This window comes from Panulirus ornatus, chromosome 13 (genome assembly GCF_036320965.1).
Source record: "Panulirus ornatus isolate Po-2019 chromosome 13, ASM3632096v1, whole genome shotgun sequence".
Taxonomy (NCBI): domain Eukaryota; kingdom Metazoa; phylum Arthropoda; class Malacostraca; order Decapoda; family Palinuridae; genus Panulirus; species Panulirus ornatus.
In genome coordinates, this window is record NC_092236.1 from 61599698 (window position 1) to 61622000 (window position 22303).

The following is a 22303-nucleotide window of genomic DNA, read 5'->3' on the forward strand; positions in this document are numbered from 1 at the left end:
ATGTAAGGCCCCATACCCTCACACTAATGATGGTTGTGAGTAGTGTAAGTCCCCATACCCTTACAGATAGGATTGTAGTGGGTAATATAAGTCCCCATACCCTTACACATAGTATGTGTGTGGGTGATATGAGGCCCCATAACCTTACAAATAGTATGGGTGTGGGTGATATAAGGCCTCATACCCTCACACACAGTATGGGTGTGAGTGATATGAGGCCCAATACCTTTACACATAGGATGATTGTGAGTGATGTGTCTCCATACCTTTACACATAGTATTGGTGTGGGTGACATATGGCCCCATACCATTACACATAGTATAGGTTTGGGTGAAATAAGTCCCCACATCCTTACATATAGTATGGGTGTGGGTGATATAAGGCCGCATACCCTTACACATAGGATGTCTGTGGGTCATGTAAGGCCGCACACTCTTACACATAGGATGGTTGTGGGTGATGTAAGGCCCCATACCCTTACACACTGGATGGTTTTGAGTGGTGTAAGTCCCCATGCCCTTACTCACAGTATGGGTGTGGGAGATATAATGCCCCATACCCTTAAACGTATGATGGTTGTGAGTGATGTATGACCCCATACTTTACACATAGTATGGATGTGGGCGATGCAAGTCCCCATACCATTACACCCAGTACGGTTGTGGATGATGTTTGACCCCATACCCTTGCACTTAGGATGGTTGTGGGTGATGTAAGTCACCATACCCTAACACATAGGATGTTTGTAAGTCCCCATACCCTCATAACCAGTATGTTTATGGGTGATATTTGACCCCATGCCCTTGCACATAGGAAGGTTGTGGATGACGTATGACCCCATACCCATACACGTAATATGGTTGCAGGTGATGATCATACTACGGGTGATGTAAGCCCCCATACCCTTTCTTGTAGGATGGTTGTGAATGATGGAAATTCCTAACTCTTACACATAGGATAGTTGTGGGCGACGTATAACCCCATACCCTTACACATAGGATGGGTGGGGGTGATATAAGGCCTCTTTTCCCTTACACATAATTTGATTGTTATTGATGTATGAGTCCATACCTTTACGCATAGGGTGTCTGTGCGTGATGTATGACCGTATACCCTTACACACAGTTTGGTTCTAATTGAAGTAAGACCCATACCCTTAAACATAGGGTGTTTGTGCGTGGTGTAAGACCTTCTTCCCCTTACACAGAGGCAACAGCGTCATTATCAGGGGCAACAGTGTCAGTATCACAGGCAACAGTTTCAATACCATGGGCAACAGTGTCAGTATCACAGGCAAAAGTGTCAGTATCACAGGCAACAGTTTCAGTACAACGGGCAATTGTTTCAGTACCACGGGCAACAGTGTCAGTATCACAGGCTACAGTTTCAGTATCACAAGCAACAGTCTTACTATCACTGGCAACAACGTCAGTACTACGGGCAACTGTTTCAGTACCACGGGTAACAGTTTCAGTACTACAGGCAAGTTTCAGTATCGCAGGCAAGTTTCAGTACTAAGGGCAATAGTTTCAGTACCACGGGCAAGTTTCAGTACCACGATCAACTATGTCAGTATCACAGGCAACAGTGTCAGTATCAGAGGCCAAGTTTCAGTATCACAGGCAAGTTTCAGTATCACAGGCAACAGTGGCAGTATCACAGGCAACAGTTTCAGTATTACAGGCAACAGTGGCAGTATCACAGGCAACAGTTTCAGTATTACAGGCAACAGTGGCAGTATCACAGGCAACAGTTTCAGTACCATGGTCAACAGTTTTAGTACCACGATCATCAGTGCCAGTATCACAGGCAACAGCGTCAGTATCACAGGCTACAGTGTCAGTATCACAGGCAACAGTGTCAGTATCTCAGACAACAGTTTTAGTACCAAGAGCAACAGTGTCATGATCACTGGCAACAGTTCAGTAATACAGGCAACAGTGTCAGTATCACAGGCAAGTTTCAGTATCACAGGCAACAGTTTCAGTATCACGGGCAACAGTATCAGTACCACATGCAACAGTGTAAATATCAAAGGCAACAGTTTCAGTATCACAGGCAACAGTTTCAGTATCACAGACAAGTCAGAATCACAGGCAAGTTTCAGTATCACAGGCAACAGTGTCAGTATCACAGGCAAGTTTCAGTATCACGGGCAACAGTGGCAGTATCACAGGCAACAGTTTCAGTATCACAGGCAACAGTTTCAGTACAACGATCAAGTGTCAGCATCACAGGCAAGTTTCAGTAACACAATCAACAGTTTCACTATCAGAGGCAAGTTTCAGTATCAAAGGCAACAGTTTCAGTATCACAGACAACGGTGTCAGAATCACAGGCAAGTTTCAGCATCCCACGCAACAGTGTCACCATCACACAAGTTTCAGTACCACAGGCAACAGTGGCAATATCACAGGCAACAGTTATAGTATTACGGGCAATAGTGTCAGTATCACAGGCAACAGTTTCAGTATCACAGGCAAGTTTCGGTACAGTGGACAAGTTTTAGTATTACAGACAACAGTTTCAGTACAACGATCAACGGCGTCAGCATCACAGGCACGTTTCAGTAACACAATCCACAGTTTCACTATCACAGGCAACAGTTTCAGTATCAGGCAAGTTTCAGTACCAAGGGCAACAGTGTCAGTATCACAGGCAACAGTTTTAGTATCACAGGCAACAGTGTCAGAATCAAAGGCAACACTTTCAGTATCACAGGCAACAGTGTCAGTATCACAGGCAACAGTTTCAGTACCACGAGCAACAGTGTCAGTATCACAGGCAAGTTTCAGTACCAGACAAGTTTCACTATCACAGGTAAGTTTCAGTATCACAGGCAAATTTCAGTACCAAGGGCAACAGTGTCAGTATCAAAGGCAAGTTTCAGTACCGCGATCAACATAGCATCACAGGCAAGTTTCAGTACAACGTACAAGTCTCAGTATCACAGGCAAGTTTCAGTATCGCAGGCAAGTTTCAGTATCACAGGCAACAGCTTTAGTACCAAGGGCAAGTGTCAGTATCACAGGCAACAGCATCAGTATCACAGGCAACAGTTTCAGTACCACGGACAAGTTTCAGTACCACGATGAACAATGTCAGCATCACAGGCAAAAATTTCAGTACCATGGACAAGTTTCAGTTCATGGACAAGTTTCAGTATCACAGGGAAGTTTCAGTACCATGATCAACAGTGTCAGCATCACAGCCACCAGTTTCAGTACCACGGGCAAGTTTTAGTATCACAGATAAAAGTTTCAGTATCACGGACAAGTTTCAGTACCACAGACAAGTTTCAGTACCACAGGCAAGTTTCAGCACCACGGACAAGTCTCAGTATCACAGGCAACCATGTCTGTTTTAGTATCACACGTTTTAGTATCACAAACAACAGTTTCACACGTTTTAGTATCACAAGCAACAGTTTCAGTACCAAGGGCAATAGTGTGTGTCACAGGAAAGTTTCAGTACCACGGCCAACAGTGTCAGTGTCACAGGCTAGTTTCAGTATTACAAGCAAGTTTCATTATCACAAGCAACTGTGTCAGTATCACAGGCAAGTTTCAGTACAAGTAACTATGTCAGTATCACAGGCAAGTTTCAGTATTACAAACAACTGCGTCAGTATCACACGCGTTTCAGTATCGCAGGTAACAGTGCCAGTACCACAGGTAACTTTTTCAGCATCAAGGCAGTTTCAGTACCACCAGCAACAGTGTCAGTATCACAGGCAGCAGTTTCACTAACACGATCAAGAGTGTCAGTATCACAGGCAACAGTTTCAACATCACAGGCAATAGTTTCAGTACCTCGGACAAGTTGCAGTACCAAGAGCAAAAGTGTATCACAGGCAACTGTTTCAGCATCACGGGCAAGTTTTAGTACCAAAGGCAATAGTGTCAGTATCAGAGGCAACAGTTTCAGTATCACCGGCAAACGTTTCAGTACCATTGGCAAGTTTCAGTATTACATACAACTTTCAGTACCACGGTCAACAGCGTAAGTATCCCAGGCAAGTTTCAATATCACGGGCAAGTTTTAGTACCACAAGCAACAATTTCAATATCACAGGCAACAGTTTCAGTACCACAAGTTTCAGTATCAAGGCCAACAGTGTCGGTATCACAGGCAACAGTTTCAGTATCACGGGCAAGTTTTAGTACCACAGGCAACAATTTCAATATCACAGGCATGTTTCAGTACCACAAGCAAGTTTCAGTACCACAGGAAAAGTTTCACTATCACAGGCGTTTCAGTACCACGGACAACACTTTCAGTGCCACGGACAAGTGTCAGTATCACAGGCAAGTTTCATTATCACGGGCAAGTTTCACTACCACAAGCAAGTTTGAGTACCGGTTTCAGTACCAAAGGTAACCGTTTCACTATTACAGGCAAAAGTTTGAGTACCACGGACAAGTTTCAGTATTACAGGTAAGTTTCAGTAACACGGACAAGTTTCAGTTCATTGGACAAGTTTCAGTATCACAGGCAAGTTTCAGTACCATGGTCAAGTGTTAGCATCACAGCCAACAGTTTCAAGTACCACAGGCAAATTTCAGTAACACAGGCAAGTTTCAGTACCACGGACAAGTTTCAGTACCAAGGGCAAGTTTCAGTATTACAGGTAAGTTTCAGTACCACAGGCAAGTTTCAGTACCACGGACAAGTTTCAGTATTACAGGCAACAGTGTCAGTAACACAAACAAGTTGCAGCACCAAGGGCAACAGTATCAGTATCACAGGCAAGTTTCAGTACCAGGGCCAACAGTGGCAGCGTCACAGGCAAGTTTCAATAACAAGGGCAACTGTGTCAGTTTCAGAGGCAAGTTTCAGTACAAGCAACTGTGCCAGTATCACAGGCAAGTTTCAGTATCACAAGCAACTGTGTCAGTATCACACGCAAGTTTCAATGTCGCAGGCAACAGTGTCAATACCACAGGCAATTGTTTCAGTATCAAGGGAAACAGTTTCATACCACGGGCAACAGTGTCAGTATCATAGGCAACAGTTTCAGCATCACAGGGAAGTTTCAGTACCAAGAGCAACAGTGTAAGCACCACAGGCAAGTTTCAGTATCACGGGCAAGTTTTAGTACCACAGGCAACAGTATCAGAATCAGAGGCAACAGTTTCAGTACCACAGGCAACAATTTCAGTATCACAGGCAAAAGTTTCAATACCAGAGGCAACAGTTTCAGTATCACATACAAGTTTCAGTACCACGGTCAACAGCGTCAGTATCATAGGCAAGTTTCAGTATCACGGGCAACAGTTTTAGTACCACAGACAATAATTTCAATATGACAGGCAACAGTTTCAGTCCCACAGGCAAGTTTCAGTATTACAGGCAAGTTTCAGTATCTTGGGCAAGTTTTAGTACCATATGCGTTTCAGTATCACAGTCAAGTTTCAGTCTCAAGGGCAAGTCAGTATCACAGGCAAGTTTCAGTGCCACAGGCAAGTTTCAGTACCACAGGCAAGTGTCAGTAACACAGGCAAGTTTCAGAATCACAGGCAAGAGTTTCAGTACCAGAGGCAAGTTTCAGTATCACATACAAGTTTCAGTACCACGGTCAACAGCACCAGTATCAGAGGCAACAGTTTCAGTACTGATTAACAGTGTCAGCATCACAGGCAAGTTTCAGTACCACGGACAAGTTTCAGTATCAGAGGCAAGTTTCAGTATCACGGACAACAGTGTCAGTATCACAGGCAACAGATTCAGGACCACGGACAAGTTTCAGTATCAGAGGCAAGTTCCAGTACCACAGGCAAGTGTCAGTATCACAGCCAGCAGTTTCAGTATCACAGGCAACTTTCAGTACTAAGGGCAACAGGGTCAAATCACAGGCAAGTTTCAGTATCAGACAACAGCGTCAGTATCACAGGTAATTTTCAGTATCACAGGCAAGTTTCAGTACCACAGGCAAGTGTCAGTAACACAGGCAAGTTTCAGAATCACAGGCAAGAGTTTCAGTATCACGGGGAACAGTGTCAGTATCACAGGCAACAGTGTCAGTATCACAGGCAAGTTTCAGTATCATGGGCAAGTGTCAGTATCAAGGCAACAGTTTTAGTACAGCGGGCTAGTGTAAAAATCACAGGCAACAATTTCTGTACCAAGGACAACAGTGTCAGTATCACAGGCAACAGAGTCAGTATCACAGGCAACAGTCTCATTATCAAAGGCAAGTCTCAATATCACAGGCAACAGTGTCAGTATCACAGGTAAGTTTCAGTATCAAAGGCAAGAGTCTCAGTATCACAGGCAACAGTGTCAGTATCATAGGCAAGTTTCAGTATCAGGCAACAGTATCAGTAACACAGATGAGTTTCAGTATCACTGGCAAGTTGCAGTATCACAGGCAAGTGTCAGTATCACAGGCAACAGTGTCAGAATCACAGGCAACAGTTTCAGTACCACAGGCAATTTTCAGTATCACAGGCAAGTTTCAGTACCACAGGCAACAGTGTAAATATCACAGGTAACAGTTTCAGTAACACAAGCATCAGTTTCAGTACTACAGGCAAGTTTCAGTATCACAAGCAAGTTTCAGGATCATAGGCAAGTGTCAGTGTCACAGGCAATAGTGTCAGTATCACAAGCAAGTTTCAGTGTCACGGGGAACAGTGTCAGTATCACAGGCAACAGTGTCAGAGTCACAGGCAAGTTTCAGTATCATGGGCAACAGTGTCAGTATCAAGGCAACAGTTTCAGTACAACGGGCAAGTGTAAATATCACAGGCAACAATTTCTGTACCAAGGGCAACAGTGCCAGTATCACTGGCAACAGAGTCAGTATCACAGGCAACAGTCCCATTATCAAAAGCTTCAGTCTCAATATCACAGGCAAGTTTCAGTACCACAGGCAACAGTTTCAGTATCACGGGCAACAGTATCAGTAACAGAGATGAGTTCAGTATCACTGGAAAGTTTCAGTATTACAGGCAACAGTGTCAGTATCGCAGGCAAGTGTCAGTATCACAGGCAAAAGTGTCAGTATCACAGGCAAGTTTCAGTACCACAGGCGTTTCAGTACCACGGGCAACAGAGTCAGTATCACAGGCAACAGTGGCAGTATAACAGGCAACAATCTCAGTATCACAGGTAACAGTTTCAGTATCAGAGGAAAGTTTCAGTACTACAGGCAAGTTTCATATCACAGGCAAGTATGTTTCACAGGCAAGTGTCAGCATCACAGACAACAGTTTCAGTGCCACGGGGAAGTGTCAGTTTCACAGGCAACAGTTTCAGTACCACAGGCAACAGTGTCAGTATCACAGGCATCAGTTTCAGTATCACGGGCAATAATGTCAGTATCAGGCAAGTTTCAGTATCACAGGCAACAGAGTCAGTATCACGGGCAGCAGCTTCAGTACCACGAGCAACAGTGTCAGTATTACAGGCAACAGTTTCAGTATCACAGGCAACAGCTTCAGTATCAAAGGCAACAATGTCAGTATCACAGGCAACAGTTTCAGCATCACAGGCAAGTTTCAGTACCAAGGGCAACAGTATCACGGGCAACAGTTTCAGTATCACGGGCACGTTTTAGTGCCACAGGCAAGTTTCAGTGTCACAGGCAAGTTTCAGTACCAAAGGCAAGAGTGTCAATATCATAGGTAACAGTTTCGGTACCCCAGGCAAGTTTCGGTACCACGGACAACAGTATCAGTATCACAGGCAATAGTTTCAGTATCACGGGCAACAGTGTCAGTATCACAGGCAAGTTTCAGTACCACAGACATGTTTCAATATTACATACAAGTTTCAGTATCACATACATGTTTCAGTACCACGGTCAACAGCGTCAGTATCACAGGCAAGTTTCAGTAACACGATCAAGTGTCAGAATCACAGACAAGTTTCAGTATCACAGAAAAGTTTCAGTACCACGGGCAAGTGTCAGTATCACAGGCAACAGTCTCAGTACCACGGACAAGTGTCAGTATCACAAGCAAGTTTCAGTACCACAGGCAAGTGTCAGTATCACAGCCAACAGTTTCAGTACCAAGGGCAACAGTGTCAGTATCACAGGCAACAACGTCAGTAACAGAGGAAACAGTGTCAGTATCAGAGGCAACAGTTTCAGTATCACAAGCAACTGTGTCAGTATTACAGGCAACAATTTCAGTACCACAAGCAAGTCTGTCAGTATCACAGGCAACAGTTTCAGCATCATATGCAACTGTGTCAGTATCACATGCGTTTCAGTACCACGGGCAACAGCGTCAGTATCACAGGCAAGTTTCAGTAACAAGGGCAACAGTTTTAGTACCACAGGCAAGTTTCAGTATCACAGGCAATAGTTTCAGTACCAAAGGCAACAGTGTCAATATCACAGGTAACAGTTTCAGTACCCCAAGAGTTTCGGTACCACAGACAGCAGTATCAGTATCACAGGCAAGTTTCGGTATCACAAGCAATACTGTTAGTATCACAGGCAAGTTTCAGTACCACAGACAAGTTTCAGTAACACGGGCAACCGTTTCAGTATTGGGGAAGTTTCAGTACGACGGGCAACAGCGTCAGTACCACAGGCAAGTCTCAGTACCACGAGCAACATTGTCAGTATCACAGGCAACAGTTTCTGTACCATGGGCAACATTGTCAGTATCACAGGCAACAGTTTCTGTACCACGGGCAACATTGTCAGTATCACAGGCAACAGTTTCTGTACCACGGGCAACATTGTCAGTATCACAGGCAACAGTCTCTGTACCATGGGCAACAGTGTCAGTATCACAGGCAACAGTTTCTGTACCACGGGCAACATTGTCAGTATCACAGGCAACAGTTTCTGTACCACGGGCAACATTGTCAGTATCACAGGCAACAGTTTCTGTACCACGGGCAACATTGTCAGTATCACAGGCAACAGTTTCTGTACCACGGGCAACATTGTCAGTATCACAGGCAACAGTTTCTGTACCATGGGCAACAGTGTCAGTATCACAGGCAACAGTTTCTGTACCACGGGCAACATTGTCAGTATCACAGGCAACAGTTTCTGTACCACGGGCAACATTGTCAGTATCACAGGCAACAGTTTCTGTACCACGGGCAACATTGTCAGTATCACAGGCAACAGTTTCTGTACCACGGGCAACATTGTCAGTATCACAGGCAACAGTTTCTGTACCATGGGCAACAGTGTCAGTATCACAGGCAACAGTTTCTGTACCACGGGCAACATTGTCAGTATCACAGGCAACAGTTTCTGTACCACGGGCAACATTGTCAGTATCACAGGCAACAGTTTCTGTACCACGGGCAACATTGTCAGTATCACAGGCAGCAGTTTCTGTACCACGGGCAACATTGTCAGTATCACAGGCAACAGTTTCTGTACCACGGGCAACATTGTCAGTATCACAGGCAACAGCTTCTGTACCACGGGCAACATTGTCAGTATCACAGGCAACAGTTTCTGTACCACGGGCAACATTGTCAGTATCACAGGCAACTATTTTAGTACCACGGGCAACAGCGTCATTATCACAGGCAATAGTGTCAGTATCACAGGCAACAGTTTCAGTATCATAGGCAACAGTGTCAGTATCACAAGTAACAATTTCAGTATCACAGGCAACAGTTTTAGCATGAGGCAACAGTTTCAGTACCAAGGGCAACAGTATCACAGGCAAGTTTCAGTACCAAGGGCAACAGTATCACAGGCAACAGTTTCAGTATCACGGGCAAGTTTTAGTACCACAAACAAGTTTCAGTATCAGAGACAAGTTTCAGTACCACAGGCAAGTTTCAATATCACAGGTAAGTTTCAGTGCCAAAGCAACAGCATCAATATCACAGGTAACAGTTTCAGTACACCAGGCAATAGTCTTAGTGCCAAGGGCAAGAGTGTCAGTATCACAGGAAACAGTTTCAGTACCACGGGCAACAGCGTCAGTATCACAGGCAATATTTTCAGTATCACAGGCAACAGTTTCAGTACCAAGGGCAAGTTTCAGTACCATGAGCAACAGTTACAGTATCACAAGCAATAGTGTTAGTATCACTGCCAAGTTTCAGTACCATAGGCAAGTTTCAGTGCCACGGGCAATTGTTTCAGTACTAGGGGCAACAGTTTCAGTACGACGGGAAACAGCGTCAGTATCACAGGCAAGTTTCAGTACCATGGGCAACAGTGTCAGTATCATGGGCAATAGTGTCAGTATCACAGACAGGTTTCGGTACCATGGGCATGTGCCAGCATCACAGGCAAGTTTCAGTACCACAGGTAACAGTTTCAGTACCACGGGCAACTGTTTCAGTACTAGGGGCAAGTTTCAGTACGACGGGAAACAGCGTCAGTATCACAGGCAACAGTTTCAGCACGACGGGCAACAGCGTCAGTATCACAGGCAAGTTTCAGTACTACGGGCAACAGTGTCAGTATCACGGGCAATAATGTCAGTATCACATGCAAGTTTCAATACCACGGGCAACAGTGTCAGTATCACAGGCAACAGTGTCGGTACCAGGGGCAAGTGTCAGTAACACAGGCAACAATTTCAGTACCACGGGCAACAGTGCCAGTATCACATGCAATAGTGTCAGTATCACAGGCAACAGTTTCAGTATCACAAGCAACAGTGTCAGTATCACAGGCAATAGTTTCAGTACCACAGGCAACTGTTTCAGTGCCACAAGCAAGTTTTAGTATCATAGGCTAGTTTCAGTACCACAGGCAAGTTTCAGTATCACGGACAAGTTTCAGTATCACACAAGTTTCAGTATCACAGGCAACAGTGTCAGTATCACAAGCAAGTATGTCACTATCACAGGCAACAGTTTCAGTGCCACGGGCAACTATTTCAGTATCCGGGGCAACAGCGTCAGTACCACGGGCAACAGCGTCAGTATCACGGGCAAGTTTCAGTATCACAGAGAACAGTTTCAGTATCACAGGCAAGTTTCAGTACCACAGGCAACTGTTTCAGTATCAGGGGCAACAGCGTCAGTATCACGGGCAACAGCGTCAGTTCCACGGGCAACAGCATCAATATCAAAGGCAATACTGTCAGCATTACAGGCAACAGTTTTTGTACGACAGGCAACATTTCAGTACCATGGGCAACAGTTTTAGTATCAGGGACAACAGTGTCAGTACCACGGGCAACAGTGTCAGTATCACAGGCAAGTTTCAGTATCAGGGGCAACAGTGTCAGTACCACGGGCAAGTGTCAGGATCACAGGCAAGTTTCAGTACCACGGGCAAGTGTCAGTTTCACAGTCAAGTTTCAGTACCACGGGCAACAGTGCCAATATCACAGGCAAGTTTCAGTATCATAGACAAGTTTCAGTACCACGGGTAAGTGTCAGTATCACAGGCAAGTTTCAGCATCATAGGCAACAGTTTCAGCATCACAGACAAGTGTCATCAGTATCATAAGCAAGTGTCAGTATCACAGGCAAGTTTCAGTATCATAGACAAGTGTCATTATCACAAGAAACACTATCACAGGCAAGTTTCAGTATCACAGGCAAGTTTCAGTACCACGGGCAAGTGTCAGTATCACAAGCAACAGTGTCATTATCATAGGCAAGTTTCAGCATCATAGGCAACAGTGTATCACAAGAAACACTCAGTATTACAGGCAAGTTTCAGTATCACAGGCAAGTTTCAGTACCACGGGAAAGTGTCAGTATCACAAGCAACAGTGTCAGTATCATAGGCAAGTTTCAGTATCAAAGGGAACAGTTTCAGTACCACAGGCAAGTTTCAGTACCAAGTTCGAGTTTCATTATCACAGGCAGCAGTTTCAGTGCTACGGGCAAGTTTAAGTATCACAGGCAACGGTGTCAGTATCACAGGTAACAGTTTCAGTATCAAGCAAATTTCAGTATTATGATAATGGTGTAACATAGGTTATCTGAATGATAACATCTCGTTCTTACAGAGATAAGCTTCTGGAAGATGATAATGGGGTAACATAGGAGTTATCTTAATTATAACATCTCGTTCTCACAGAGATAAGCTTCTGGAAGATGATAATGGGGTAACATAGGAGTTATCTTAATTATAACATCTCGTTCTCACAGAGATAAGCTTCTGGAAGATGATAATGGGGTAACATAGGAGTTATCTTAATTATTACATCTCGTTCTCACAGAGATAAGCTTCTGGAAGATGATAATGGGGTAACATAGGAGTTATCTTAATTATTACATCTCGTTCTCACAGAGATAAGCTTCTGGAAGATGATAATGGGGTAACATAGGAGTTATCTTAATTATAACATCTCGTTCTCACGGAGATAAGCTTCTGGAAGATGATAATGGGGTAACATAGGAGTTATCTTAATTATTACATCTCGTTCTCACAGAGATAAGCTTCTGGAAGATGATAATGGGGTAACATAGGAGTTATCTTAATCATTACATCTCGTTCTCACAGAGATAAGCTTCTGGAAGATGATAATGGGGTAACATAGGAGTTATCTTAATTATAACATCTCGTTCTCACAGAGATAAGCTTCTGGAAGATGATAATGGGGTAACATAGGAGTTATCTTAATTATTACATCTCGTTCTCACAGAGATAAGCTTCTGGAAGATGATAATGGGGTAACATAGGAGGTTATCTTTATGATAACTTCTCGTTCTCATAGGGAGATAAGCTTCTGGAAGATGTTAATGGTGCAACACAGGTTATCTTAATGATTACATCTCGTTTTCTCATGAAATTAAGTTTTTGTAAGATGATAATGGTGTAACATACGAGGTTATCTTAGTGCTAACAATTCGTTTCTGTAAGGTGATACTGGTCTCTGACACAGCTGCCCTATCTTTATTATAATCATCATTGTGGCCAACAAGAACCCCTGTGAGAGGTGATGGACCCTCTCCAACCCAACCTTCACCAAGTGTGTGTACCTATAAAATTACTTCACCAGGCTCTCTTGCTGAAGAACACACTCTTCCCTCTCCGACACACTGTCTTGGTCAAGAACACACTCTTCCCTCTCCGATAGACTGTCTTGCTGAAGAACGCACTCTTCCCTCCTCGACAGACTATCTTGGTGAAGAACACACTCTTCTCTCTCTGACAGACTGTCCTGGTGAAGAAAGCACTCTTCCCTCTCCGACAGACTGCCTTGGTGAAGAACACACTCCTCTCTTCCACAGACAGTCTTCGTGAAAAAACACTCTTCCCTCTCTAACAGACTGGCTTGGTGAAGAACGCACTCTTCCCTCTCCGACAAACTGTCTTGGTGAAGAACGCACTCTTCCCTCTCCGGCAGACTTTCTTGGTAAAGAACGCACTCCTCTCTCTGACGGACTTTCTTGGTTAAGAACGCACTCCTCTCTCTGACGGACTTTCTTGGTTAAGAACGCACTCCTCTCTCCGACGGACTTTCTTGGTTAAGAACGCACTCCTCTCTCCGACGGACTTTCTTGGTTAAGAACGCACTCCTCTCTCCGACGGACTTTCTTGGTTAAGAACGCACTCCTCTCTCCGACGGACTTTCTTGGTTAAGAACGCACTCCTCTCTCTGACGGACTTTCTTGGTTAAGAACGCACTCCTCTCTCCGACGGACTTTCTTGGTTAAGAACGCACTCCTCTCTCCGACGGACTTTCTTGGTAAAGAACGCACTCCTCTCTCTGACGGACTTTCTTGGTTAAGAACGCACTCCTCTCTCTACCAGGTTATCCGGATAAAAGAAAAAAATCTTTTTCTCTCCACCAGGCTGTCTTGGTTAAGACGCACCCTCCTCTCTCCACCAAGTTATACTGCTGAAGAACGTTTTCGCCCTTTCCACCAGACTATCCTGGTGAGAAACGTCTTCCCTTTCCACCAGAATGCATTCTTTCCTCTTATCATAGTTTTCCTGGTGAGGAATTTAGTCTCCTGTTAACTCTCTTAGTGAAAAACGTACTCTTGTCCCCTTCCCAGGGCGTTATGGAACAGATTATTCTCTACCCTCTCTATCAGTGTCCTTGTAATGTACGCCCTCTTCCCTCCCTATCAAAGTGTCCTTGTAACGTACGTACTCTTCCCTCTATCAAAGTGTCCTTGTAACGTACGTACTCTTCCCTCTCTATCAAAGTGTCCTTGTAACGTACGTACTCTTCCCTCCCTATCAAAGTGTCCTTGTAACGTACGTACTCTTCCCTCCCTATCAAAGTGTCCTTATAACGTACGTACTCTTCCCTCTCTATCAAAGTGTCCTTGTAACGTACGTACTCTTCCCTATCAAAGTGTCCTTGTAACGTACGTACTCTTCCCTCTCTAACAAAGTGTCCTTGTAACGTACGTACTCTTCCCTCTCTATCAAAGTGTCCTTGTAACGTACGTACTCTTCCCTCTCTATCAAAGTGTCCTTGTAACGTACGTACTCTTCCCTCCCTATCAAAGTGTCCTTGTAACGTACGTACTCTTCCCTCCCTATCAAAGTGTCCTTGTAACGTACGTACTCTTCCCTCCCTATCAAAGTGTCCTTGTAACGTACGTACTCTTCCCTCCCTATCAAAGTGTCCTTGTAACGTACGTACTCTTCCTTCTCTATTAAAGTGTCCTTGTAACGTACGTACTCTTCCCTCTCTATCAAAGTGTCCTTGTAACGTACGTACTCTTCCCTCCCTATCAAAGTGTCCTTGTAACGTACGTACTCTTCCCTCCCTATCCAAGTGTCCTTGTAACGTACGTACTCTTCCTCTATCAAAGTGTCCTTGTAACGTACGTACTCTTCCCTCTCTATCAAAGTGTCCTTGTAACGTACGTACTCTTCCCTCTCTATCAAAGTGTCCTTGTAACGTACGTACTCTTCCCTCTCTATCAAAGTGTCCTTGTAACGTACGTACTCTTCCCTCTCTATCAAAGTGTCCTTGTAACGTACGTACTCTTCCCTCTCTATCAAAGGCCTTGTAACGTACGTATCTTCCCTCTATATCAAGTGTCCTTGTAACGTACGTACTCTTCCCTCTCTATCAAAGCACCTTGTAACGTACTACTTTCCTCTATCAAAGCGCCCTTAACGTACGTACTCTTCCCTCTCTATCAAAGTGTCCTTGTAACGTACGTACTCTTCCCTCTCTATCAGAGTGTCCTTGTAACGTACGTACTCTTCCCTCTCTATCAAAGTGTTCTTGTAACTTATGTACTCTTCCCTATCAAAGTGTCCTTGTAACGTACGTACTCTTCCCTCTCTATCAAAGTGTCCTTGTAACGCCCATCAAGTACTTCTCCATCTCCCTATCAAAGTGTCCTTGTAACGTACGTACTCTTCCCTCTCTATCAAAGTGTTCTTGTAACTTATGTACTCTTCCCTATCAAAGTGTCCTTGTAACGTACGTACTCTTCCCTCTCTATCAGTGTCCTTGTAACGTACGTACTCTTCCCTCTCTATCAAAGTGTTCTTGTAACTTATGTACTCTTCCCTCTCTATCAAAGTGTCCTTGTAACGTACTGTACTCTTCCCCTCTCTATCAAAGTGTCCCTTGTAACGTACGTACTCTTCCCTCTCTATCAAAGTGTCCTTGTAACGTACGTACTCCTTCCCTCTCTATCAAAGTGTCTTGTAACGTACGTACTCTTCCCTCTCTATCAAAGTGTCCTTGTAACGTACGTACTCTTCCCTCTCTATCAAAGTGTTCTTGTAACTTATGTACTCTTCCCTATCAAAGTGTCCTTGTAACGTACGTACTCTTCCCTCTCTATCAAAGTGTCCTTGTAACGTACGTACTCTTCCCTCTCTATCAAAGTGTTCTTGTAACTTATGTACTCTTCCCTATCAAAGTGTCCTTGTAACGTATGTACTCTTCCCTCTCTATCAAAGTGTTCTTGTAACTTATGTACTCTTCCCTATCAAAGTGTCCTTGTAACGTATGTACTCTTCCCTCTCCTATCAAAGTGTCCTATCAAAGTGTCCTTATAACGTACGTACTCTTCCCTCTCTATCAAAGTGTTCTTGTAACTTATGTACTCTTCCCTATCAAAGTGTCCTTGTAACGTACGTACTCCTCCCTCTCTATCAAAGTGTTCTTGTAACTTATGTACTCTTCCCTCTCTATCAAAGTGTTCTTGTAACTTATGTACTCTTCCCTATCAAAGTGTCCTTGTAACGTACGTACTCTTCCCTCTCTATCAAAGTGTTCTTGTAACTTATGTACTCTTCCCTATCAGTGTCCTTGTAACGTACGTACTCTTCCCTCTCTTTCAAAGTGTTCTTATAACTTATGTACTCTTCCCTCTCTATCAAAGTGTTCTTGTAACTTATGTACTCTTCCCTATCAAAGTGTCCTTGTAACGTACGTACTCCTCCCTCTCTATCAAAGTGTTCTTGTAACTTATGTACTCTTCCCTCTCTATCAAAGTGTTCTTGTAACTTATGTACTCTTCCCTATCAAAGTGTCCTTGTAACGTACGTACTCTTCCCTATCAAAGTGTCCTTGTAACGTACGTACTCTTCCCTCTCTATCAAAGTGTTCTTGTAACTTATGTACTCTTCCCTATCAAAGTGTTCTTGTAACGTATGCACTCTTCCCTCTCCACCAGGATGTTCTGCTAACAGACGCACTTTTCCCATTCCGGAGAAGGAGTGTAGTGAGCACTTACGTGCGTATAATGAACGCAGGCAGGCTACAGGTGACGCAGGACTTCCTGCAGGAGTGGCTGACGGTACCTTCAGCCGCTCTGGACATATGGCACAGCGGCACAGTGACCTTGGACGCCTCACCCCCATTGGACAATTACAGGTTCCTCGCCTCCTTCTCCACCTTCGTAGGTAAGGACTCCACCAAACTATTGGCAAATCTTAACTGGTAATGACTGATTGCGTACATATATGGCAATACATACATACTGTCTTTTGTCCTTCACGTGCAAGTTATGTGTATAATACAGGAAGGGAGTTGAACACTTTTGGGGTTCCATCTTTAACATCATTTAAGTGTTTAATGTCCTCATGCACTATATTCCATTCAACTTATTTGCTTCTGGCTGCTCTTCTCTTGCACTTATTTACGTCAAGTTGAAAAGCTTCAAGTTGATGATGGTGTTACCCCTCACTATTCTCTCTTCCCTTGTGATGGCCACATTTAAGGCTTCCAGTTTTTCCTAATAACTCAGTTCTTTGAATTTTGGTACCAACTTTGTTTCCCTCCTCTGGATCTTCTCTGTTAATTCACTGTGTTTTTTTCGATGTTTCTTTGAATTATCTTGCAGTCTGGCCGAATATATAATGTGCGCAGCTTTTAACATTTATTCATCCGTTGTCACATGTTTACAGTTGGTTTCCTTGACTATCGTCTAATACAGGGCTCTGCCGACACCTTGGGCACCATGTCAATTCGTAAATTCCTCTCACTAATAGATTATTAAAGCAAATATTCATAGAATGACTTTCGTTTGCTATGTCCCATTTCATCACACCATCTCTGAAAGTTGTAGAAATCATTTGTAAGTTGATGTCACTTTCCTCATGATCTTGCAATCATTAAGATAAGAGTCTCATCCTTGTGCTCAGACAAGAAAGGTCGATGGTCCCAGAAGACAATCCTCTCACACGTCAGCACTGACCTCAACCAATTTCGATAAGGTTCTCTGAGACATTTTTCTTTTTCTATTATCAATAAATGGTCTCATTCCTGGTTGAAAATTCACCTTCTTTACCACACATTGTAATCTCTGTCTCACAAGTAAACATTACTGGAGCCCAGGTCACCGAGCCGTCACAGGTGAAGGGGGAACCCATGTAAACATAGCTGAAGTCCAGGTCACTGAGCCGTCACATATGATGGAAGAACCCAAGTAAACATAACTGGAGCCCAGGTCACCGAGCCGTCATAGGTGAAGGAAGAACCCAAGTAAACATAGCTGGAGCCCAGGTCACCGAACCGTCAGAGGTGAAGGGAGAACCCAAGTAAACATAGCTGGACCCCAGGACACTGAGCTGTCACAGGTGAAGGGGGAACCCATGTAAACATAGCTGAAGCCCAGGTCACTGAGCCGTCACATATGATGGAAGAACCCAAGTAAACATAACTGGAGCCCAGGTCACCGAGCCGTCATAGGTGAAGGAAGAACCCAAATAAACATAGCTGGAGCCCAGGTCACCTAGCCGTCAGAGGTGAAGGGAGAACCCAAGTAAACATAGCTGGAGCCCAGGACACTGAGCTGTCACAGGTGAAGGGAGAACCCAAGTAAACATAGCTGGAGCCCAGGTCACCGAGCCGTCACATATGAAGGAGGAACCCAAGTAAACAGCTGAAGCCCAGGACAACGAGCCGTTGCATGTGAAGGGAGAACCCAAGTAAACATAGCTGGAGCCCAGGACACTGAGCTGTCACAGGTGAAGGGGAAACCCATGTAAACATAGCTGAAGCCCAAGTCACTGAGCCGTCACATATGATGGAAGAACCCAAGTAAACAGCTGAAGCCCAGGACAACGAGCCGTCGCATGTGAAGGGAGAACCCAAGTAAACATAGCTGGAGCTCAAGACACCGAGCCGTTACAGGTGAAGGGAGAACCCAAGATTCCTCAGTGTGTCACCTCTGCTTCTCTCCCCAGGTATTGGTATCATTGGCTGTTCCGTGCCGGAGATTCCTCACCAGTTCCTGAGGGACAGGATGGTTGCAAGTCTGAGGATCAAGAACAGTGTTGTCAACATCATGCGTAAAGGTTTCCTTCATAACATCCACCAGGTATGTTTACACGAGTTTACATGACAACAGGAGGCCTGATTGGCCCACGACTGTCTTGTCTTTAAAATAGAATTATTTTACTTGAAAAAAATGAAATACAATTCAGCTCAGCAGCTGCTGCACATTAACCTTCTAGCGTCCCCGTTCCCGCTGTCGTTTATATCTGGCGTTGTTCTCAGAGTATATCTAAATTTATAAAATATTTGTCTAAACGACTTTTGAAGGTATTTATAGTCGAGTATTCACTACGTCTGACTATCCCGGTGCTCAACACATGCATAGCAAAAGCTTTTTTCGAAGTCCATACTACATCTTTTAGCTTTGTGTTATATTCCTTTTGTCCTGGTAACGGTATATTTTCTTGTATTTCGTAAAGATGATCGTGATTTACGATATCAAAGTGTTCAGAATTTTCAACAATTGGATTAAGTTGCCGCGAAGTCTACGTTTTTAAGGGAGTAGAGATCCAATCGTTTTGCCTCTCTTCGTATGCCAGAATTCTAAGGGACATGATCAAGTTTGTCGCACGTCTTTGTACTTGCTCTAATTTTTCCTCGTCCTTTGTTTCTAGTTTGGGGGCCAAAGCTGGACTGCATATTCAAGATGTGGCCTTACTAGAGAATTATGAAGTGTCAGAATAGTTTCTGGTGTCTTGTGTTCCTGGCTAGGAAACCCAACATTTGGTTTACTTACTGCTTGACACTGTTTACTGTACTTCAGATTGTTGTTAATGACAACTCCGATGTTCTTTTCTTCATTTACTTTAGTTAGGGAGTTTCCAAATAGTTTGTAGTCGTAACGAATATTCTTGTCTCCAAAGTGCATAACGTTACACTTGTCTACATTAAACTTTATTTGCCATCTGTCTGACCACTCTGGTAATAAATTAAGATCTCTTTGAGTCATTTCGCAGTCCCGCCTGTTTACAGCTCTGCCTCCTAGTTTAGTATCGTCAGCAAATTTGGAGATCTTAGATATGAGACCGAATTCTAGGCCATTAACATACATTACGAAAAGAATTGGACCTAGAAGCGACCCCTGTGGCACACCACTCGTTACGCGTAGCCAGCCTGAGGCTTCGCTGTTTGATGTTGCTTTTCTCCGGTTAGCCAGTCTCTGATCCATGTACAGAGTTCTTCACCAATTCCATGTGCTGTGAGTTTATATAAAACTCTCTTGTGAGGTACTTTATTGAAAGCCTTTTGGAAATCTAAATAAACTAAATTAGATGGTACTTTTTCGTCACAATTTTGATAGATAACATTAAAAAATTCCAACAAATTTGTCAGGCAGGGTCTTCTATTGCGGAAACCGTGCTGGTTGTCCAATTTGAATCTGTGATCTAGAAACGTGACAATTTAATCTCAAATAATTTTTCCATCATTTTGCCTAACGCTGATGTAAGGCTAATTGGGAGGTAGTTCAAGGCACACTTTTGGTCTCCTGTCTTATATATAGCAGTAACATTTGCTAGTTTCAACTTAGCACCTGACGATCCGAAAGAGATGAGTTGAATATTTTGTTATGGGGTATATCAGCTGTCTCCTGACAACTAAGTTATCTGGGCCATTGGATTTGTTTAATGGGTCCAGTTATTGAAGTACTTGAGAGTTCTCTACTTCATCATATCATTAAAACATTGGTCCAGGTATTGAAGTACTTGAGAGTTCTCTACTTCATCATATCATTAAAACATTGGTCCAGGTATTGAAGTACTTGAGAGTTCTCTACTTCATCATATCATTAAAACATTGGTCCAGGTATTGAAGTACTTGAGAGTTCTCTACTTCATCATATCATTAAAACATTGGTCCAGGTATTGAAGTACTTGAGAGTTCTCTACTTCATCATATCATTAAAACATTGGTCCAGGTATTGAAGTACTTGAGAGTTCTCTACTTCATCATATCATTAAAACATTGGTCCAGGTATTGAAGTACTTGAGAGTTCTCTACTTCATCATATCATTAAAACATTGGTCCAGGTATTGAAGTACTTGAGAGTTCTCTACTTCATCATATCATTAAAACATTGGTCCAGGTATTGAAGTACTTGAGAGTTCTCTACTTCATCATATCATTAAAACATTGGTCCAGGTGTTGAAGTACTTGAGTTCTCTACTTCATCATATCATTAAAACATTGGTCCAGGTATTTAAGTACTTGAGAGTTCTCTACTTCATCATATCATTAAAACATTGGTCCAGGTATTGAAGTACTTGAGAGTTCTCTACTTCATCATATCATTAAAACATTGGTCCAGGTATTTAAGTACATGAGAGTTCTCTACTTCATCATATCATTAAAACATTGGTCCAGGTAATTAAGTACTTGAGAGTTCTCTAAATATTCTTCATCATATCATTAAAACATTGGTCCAGGTATTTAAGTACTTGAGAGTTCTCTAAATCTTCATCATATCATTAAAACATTGGTCCAGGTATTGAAGTACTTGAGAGTTCTCTACTTCATCATATCATTAAAACATTGGTCCAGGTATTTAAGTACTTGAGAGTTCTCTACTTCATCATATCATTAAAACATTGGTCCAGGTACTGAAGTACTTGAGAGTTCTCTACTTCATCATATCATTAAAACATTGGTCCAGGTATTGAAGTACTTGAGAGTTCTCTACTTCATCATATCATTAAAACATTGGTCCAGGTATTGAAGTACTTGAGAGTTATCTACTTCATCATATCATTAAAACATTGGTCCAGGTATTGAAGTACTTGAGAGTTCTCTACCTCATCATATCATTAAAACATTGGTCCAGGTATTGAAGTACTTGAGAGTTCTCTACTTCACCATATCATTAAAACATTAGTCCAGGTATTGAAGTACTTGAGAGTTCTCTACTTCATCATATCATTAAAACATTGGTCCAGGTATTTAAGTACTTGAGAGTTCTCTACTTCATCATATCATTAAAACATTGGTCCAGGTATTGAAGTACTTGAGAGTTCTCTACTTCATCATATCATTAAAACATTGGTCCAGGTATTGAAGTACTTGAGAGTTCTCTACTTTATCATATCATTAAAACATTGGTCCAGGTATTGAAGTACTTGAGAGTTCTCTACTTCATCATATCATTAAAACATTGGTCCAGGTATTGAAGTACTTGAGAGTTCTCTACTTCATCATATCATTAAAACATTGGTGCAGGTATTGAAGTACTTGAGAGTTCTCTACTTTATCATATCATTAAAACATTGGTCCAGGTATTGAAGTACTTGAGAGTTCTCTACTTCATCATATCATTAAAACATTGGTCCAGGTATTGAAGTACTTGAGAGTTCTCTACTTCATCATATCATTAAAACATTGGTCCAGGTATTGAAGTACTTGAGAGTTCTCTACTTCATCATATCATTAAAACATTGGTCCAGGTATTTAAGTACTTGAGAGTTCTCTAAATCATCTTCATCATATCATTAAAACATTGGTCCAGGTATTTAAGTACCTGAGAGTTCTCTACTTCATCATATCATTAAAACATTGGTCCAGGTATTTAAGTACTTGAGAGTTCTCTAAATCTTCTTCATCATATCATTAAAACATTGGTCCAGGCATTTAAGTACCTGAGAGTTCTCTACTTCATCATATCATTAAAACATTGGTCCAGGTATTTAAGTACTTGAGT

At 42.9% G+C, this 22303-nt stretch overlaps 1 protein-coding gene across 1 annotated transcript in view; it reads left to right on the forward strand.

Annotated features, from left to right (window-relative positions):
- Window positions 1-13681: 13681 nt before the first annotated feature.
- The window catches only part of LOC139752972 (uncharacterized), a 33221-nt gene continuing 24599 nt past the window's right edge, over window positions 13682-22303 (forward strand). The window contains exons 1-3 of the mRNA XM_071669124.1: window positions 13682-13787; window positions 16511-16739; window positions 18525-18658. Coding sequence (XP_071525225.1) covers window positions 16580-16739; window positions 18525-18658 — 294 coding nt within the window. The 5' untranslated portion in view covers window positions 13682-13787; window positions 16511-16579. The remainder of the gene's footprint in view (window positions 13788-16510; window positions 16740-18524; window positions 18659-22303) is intronic.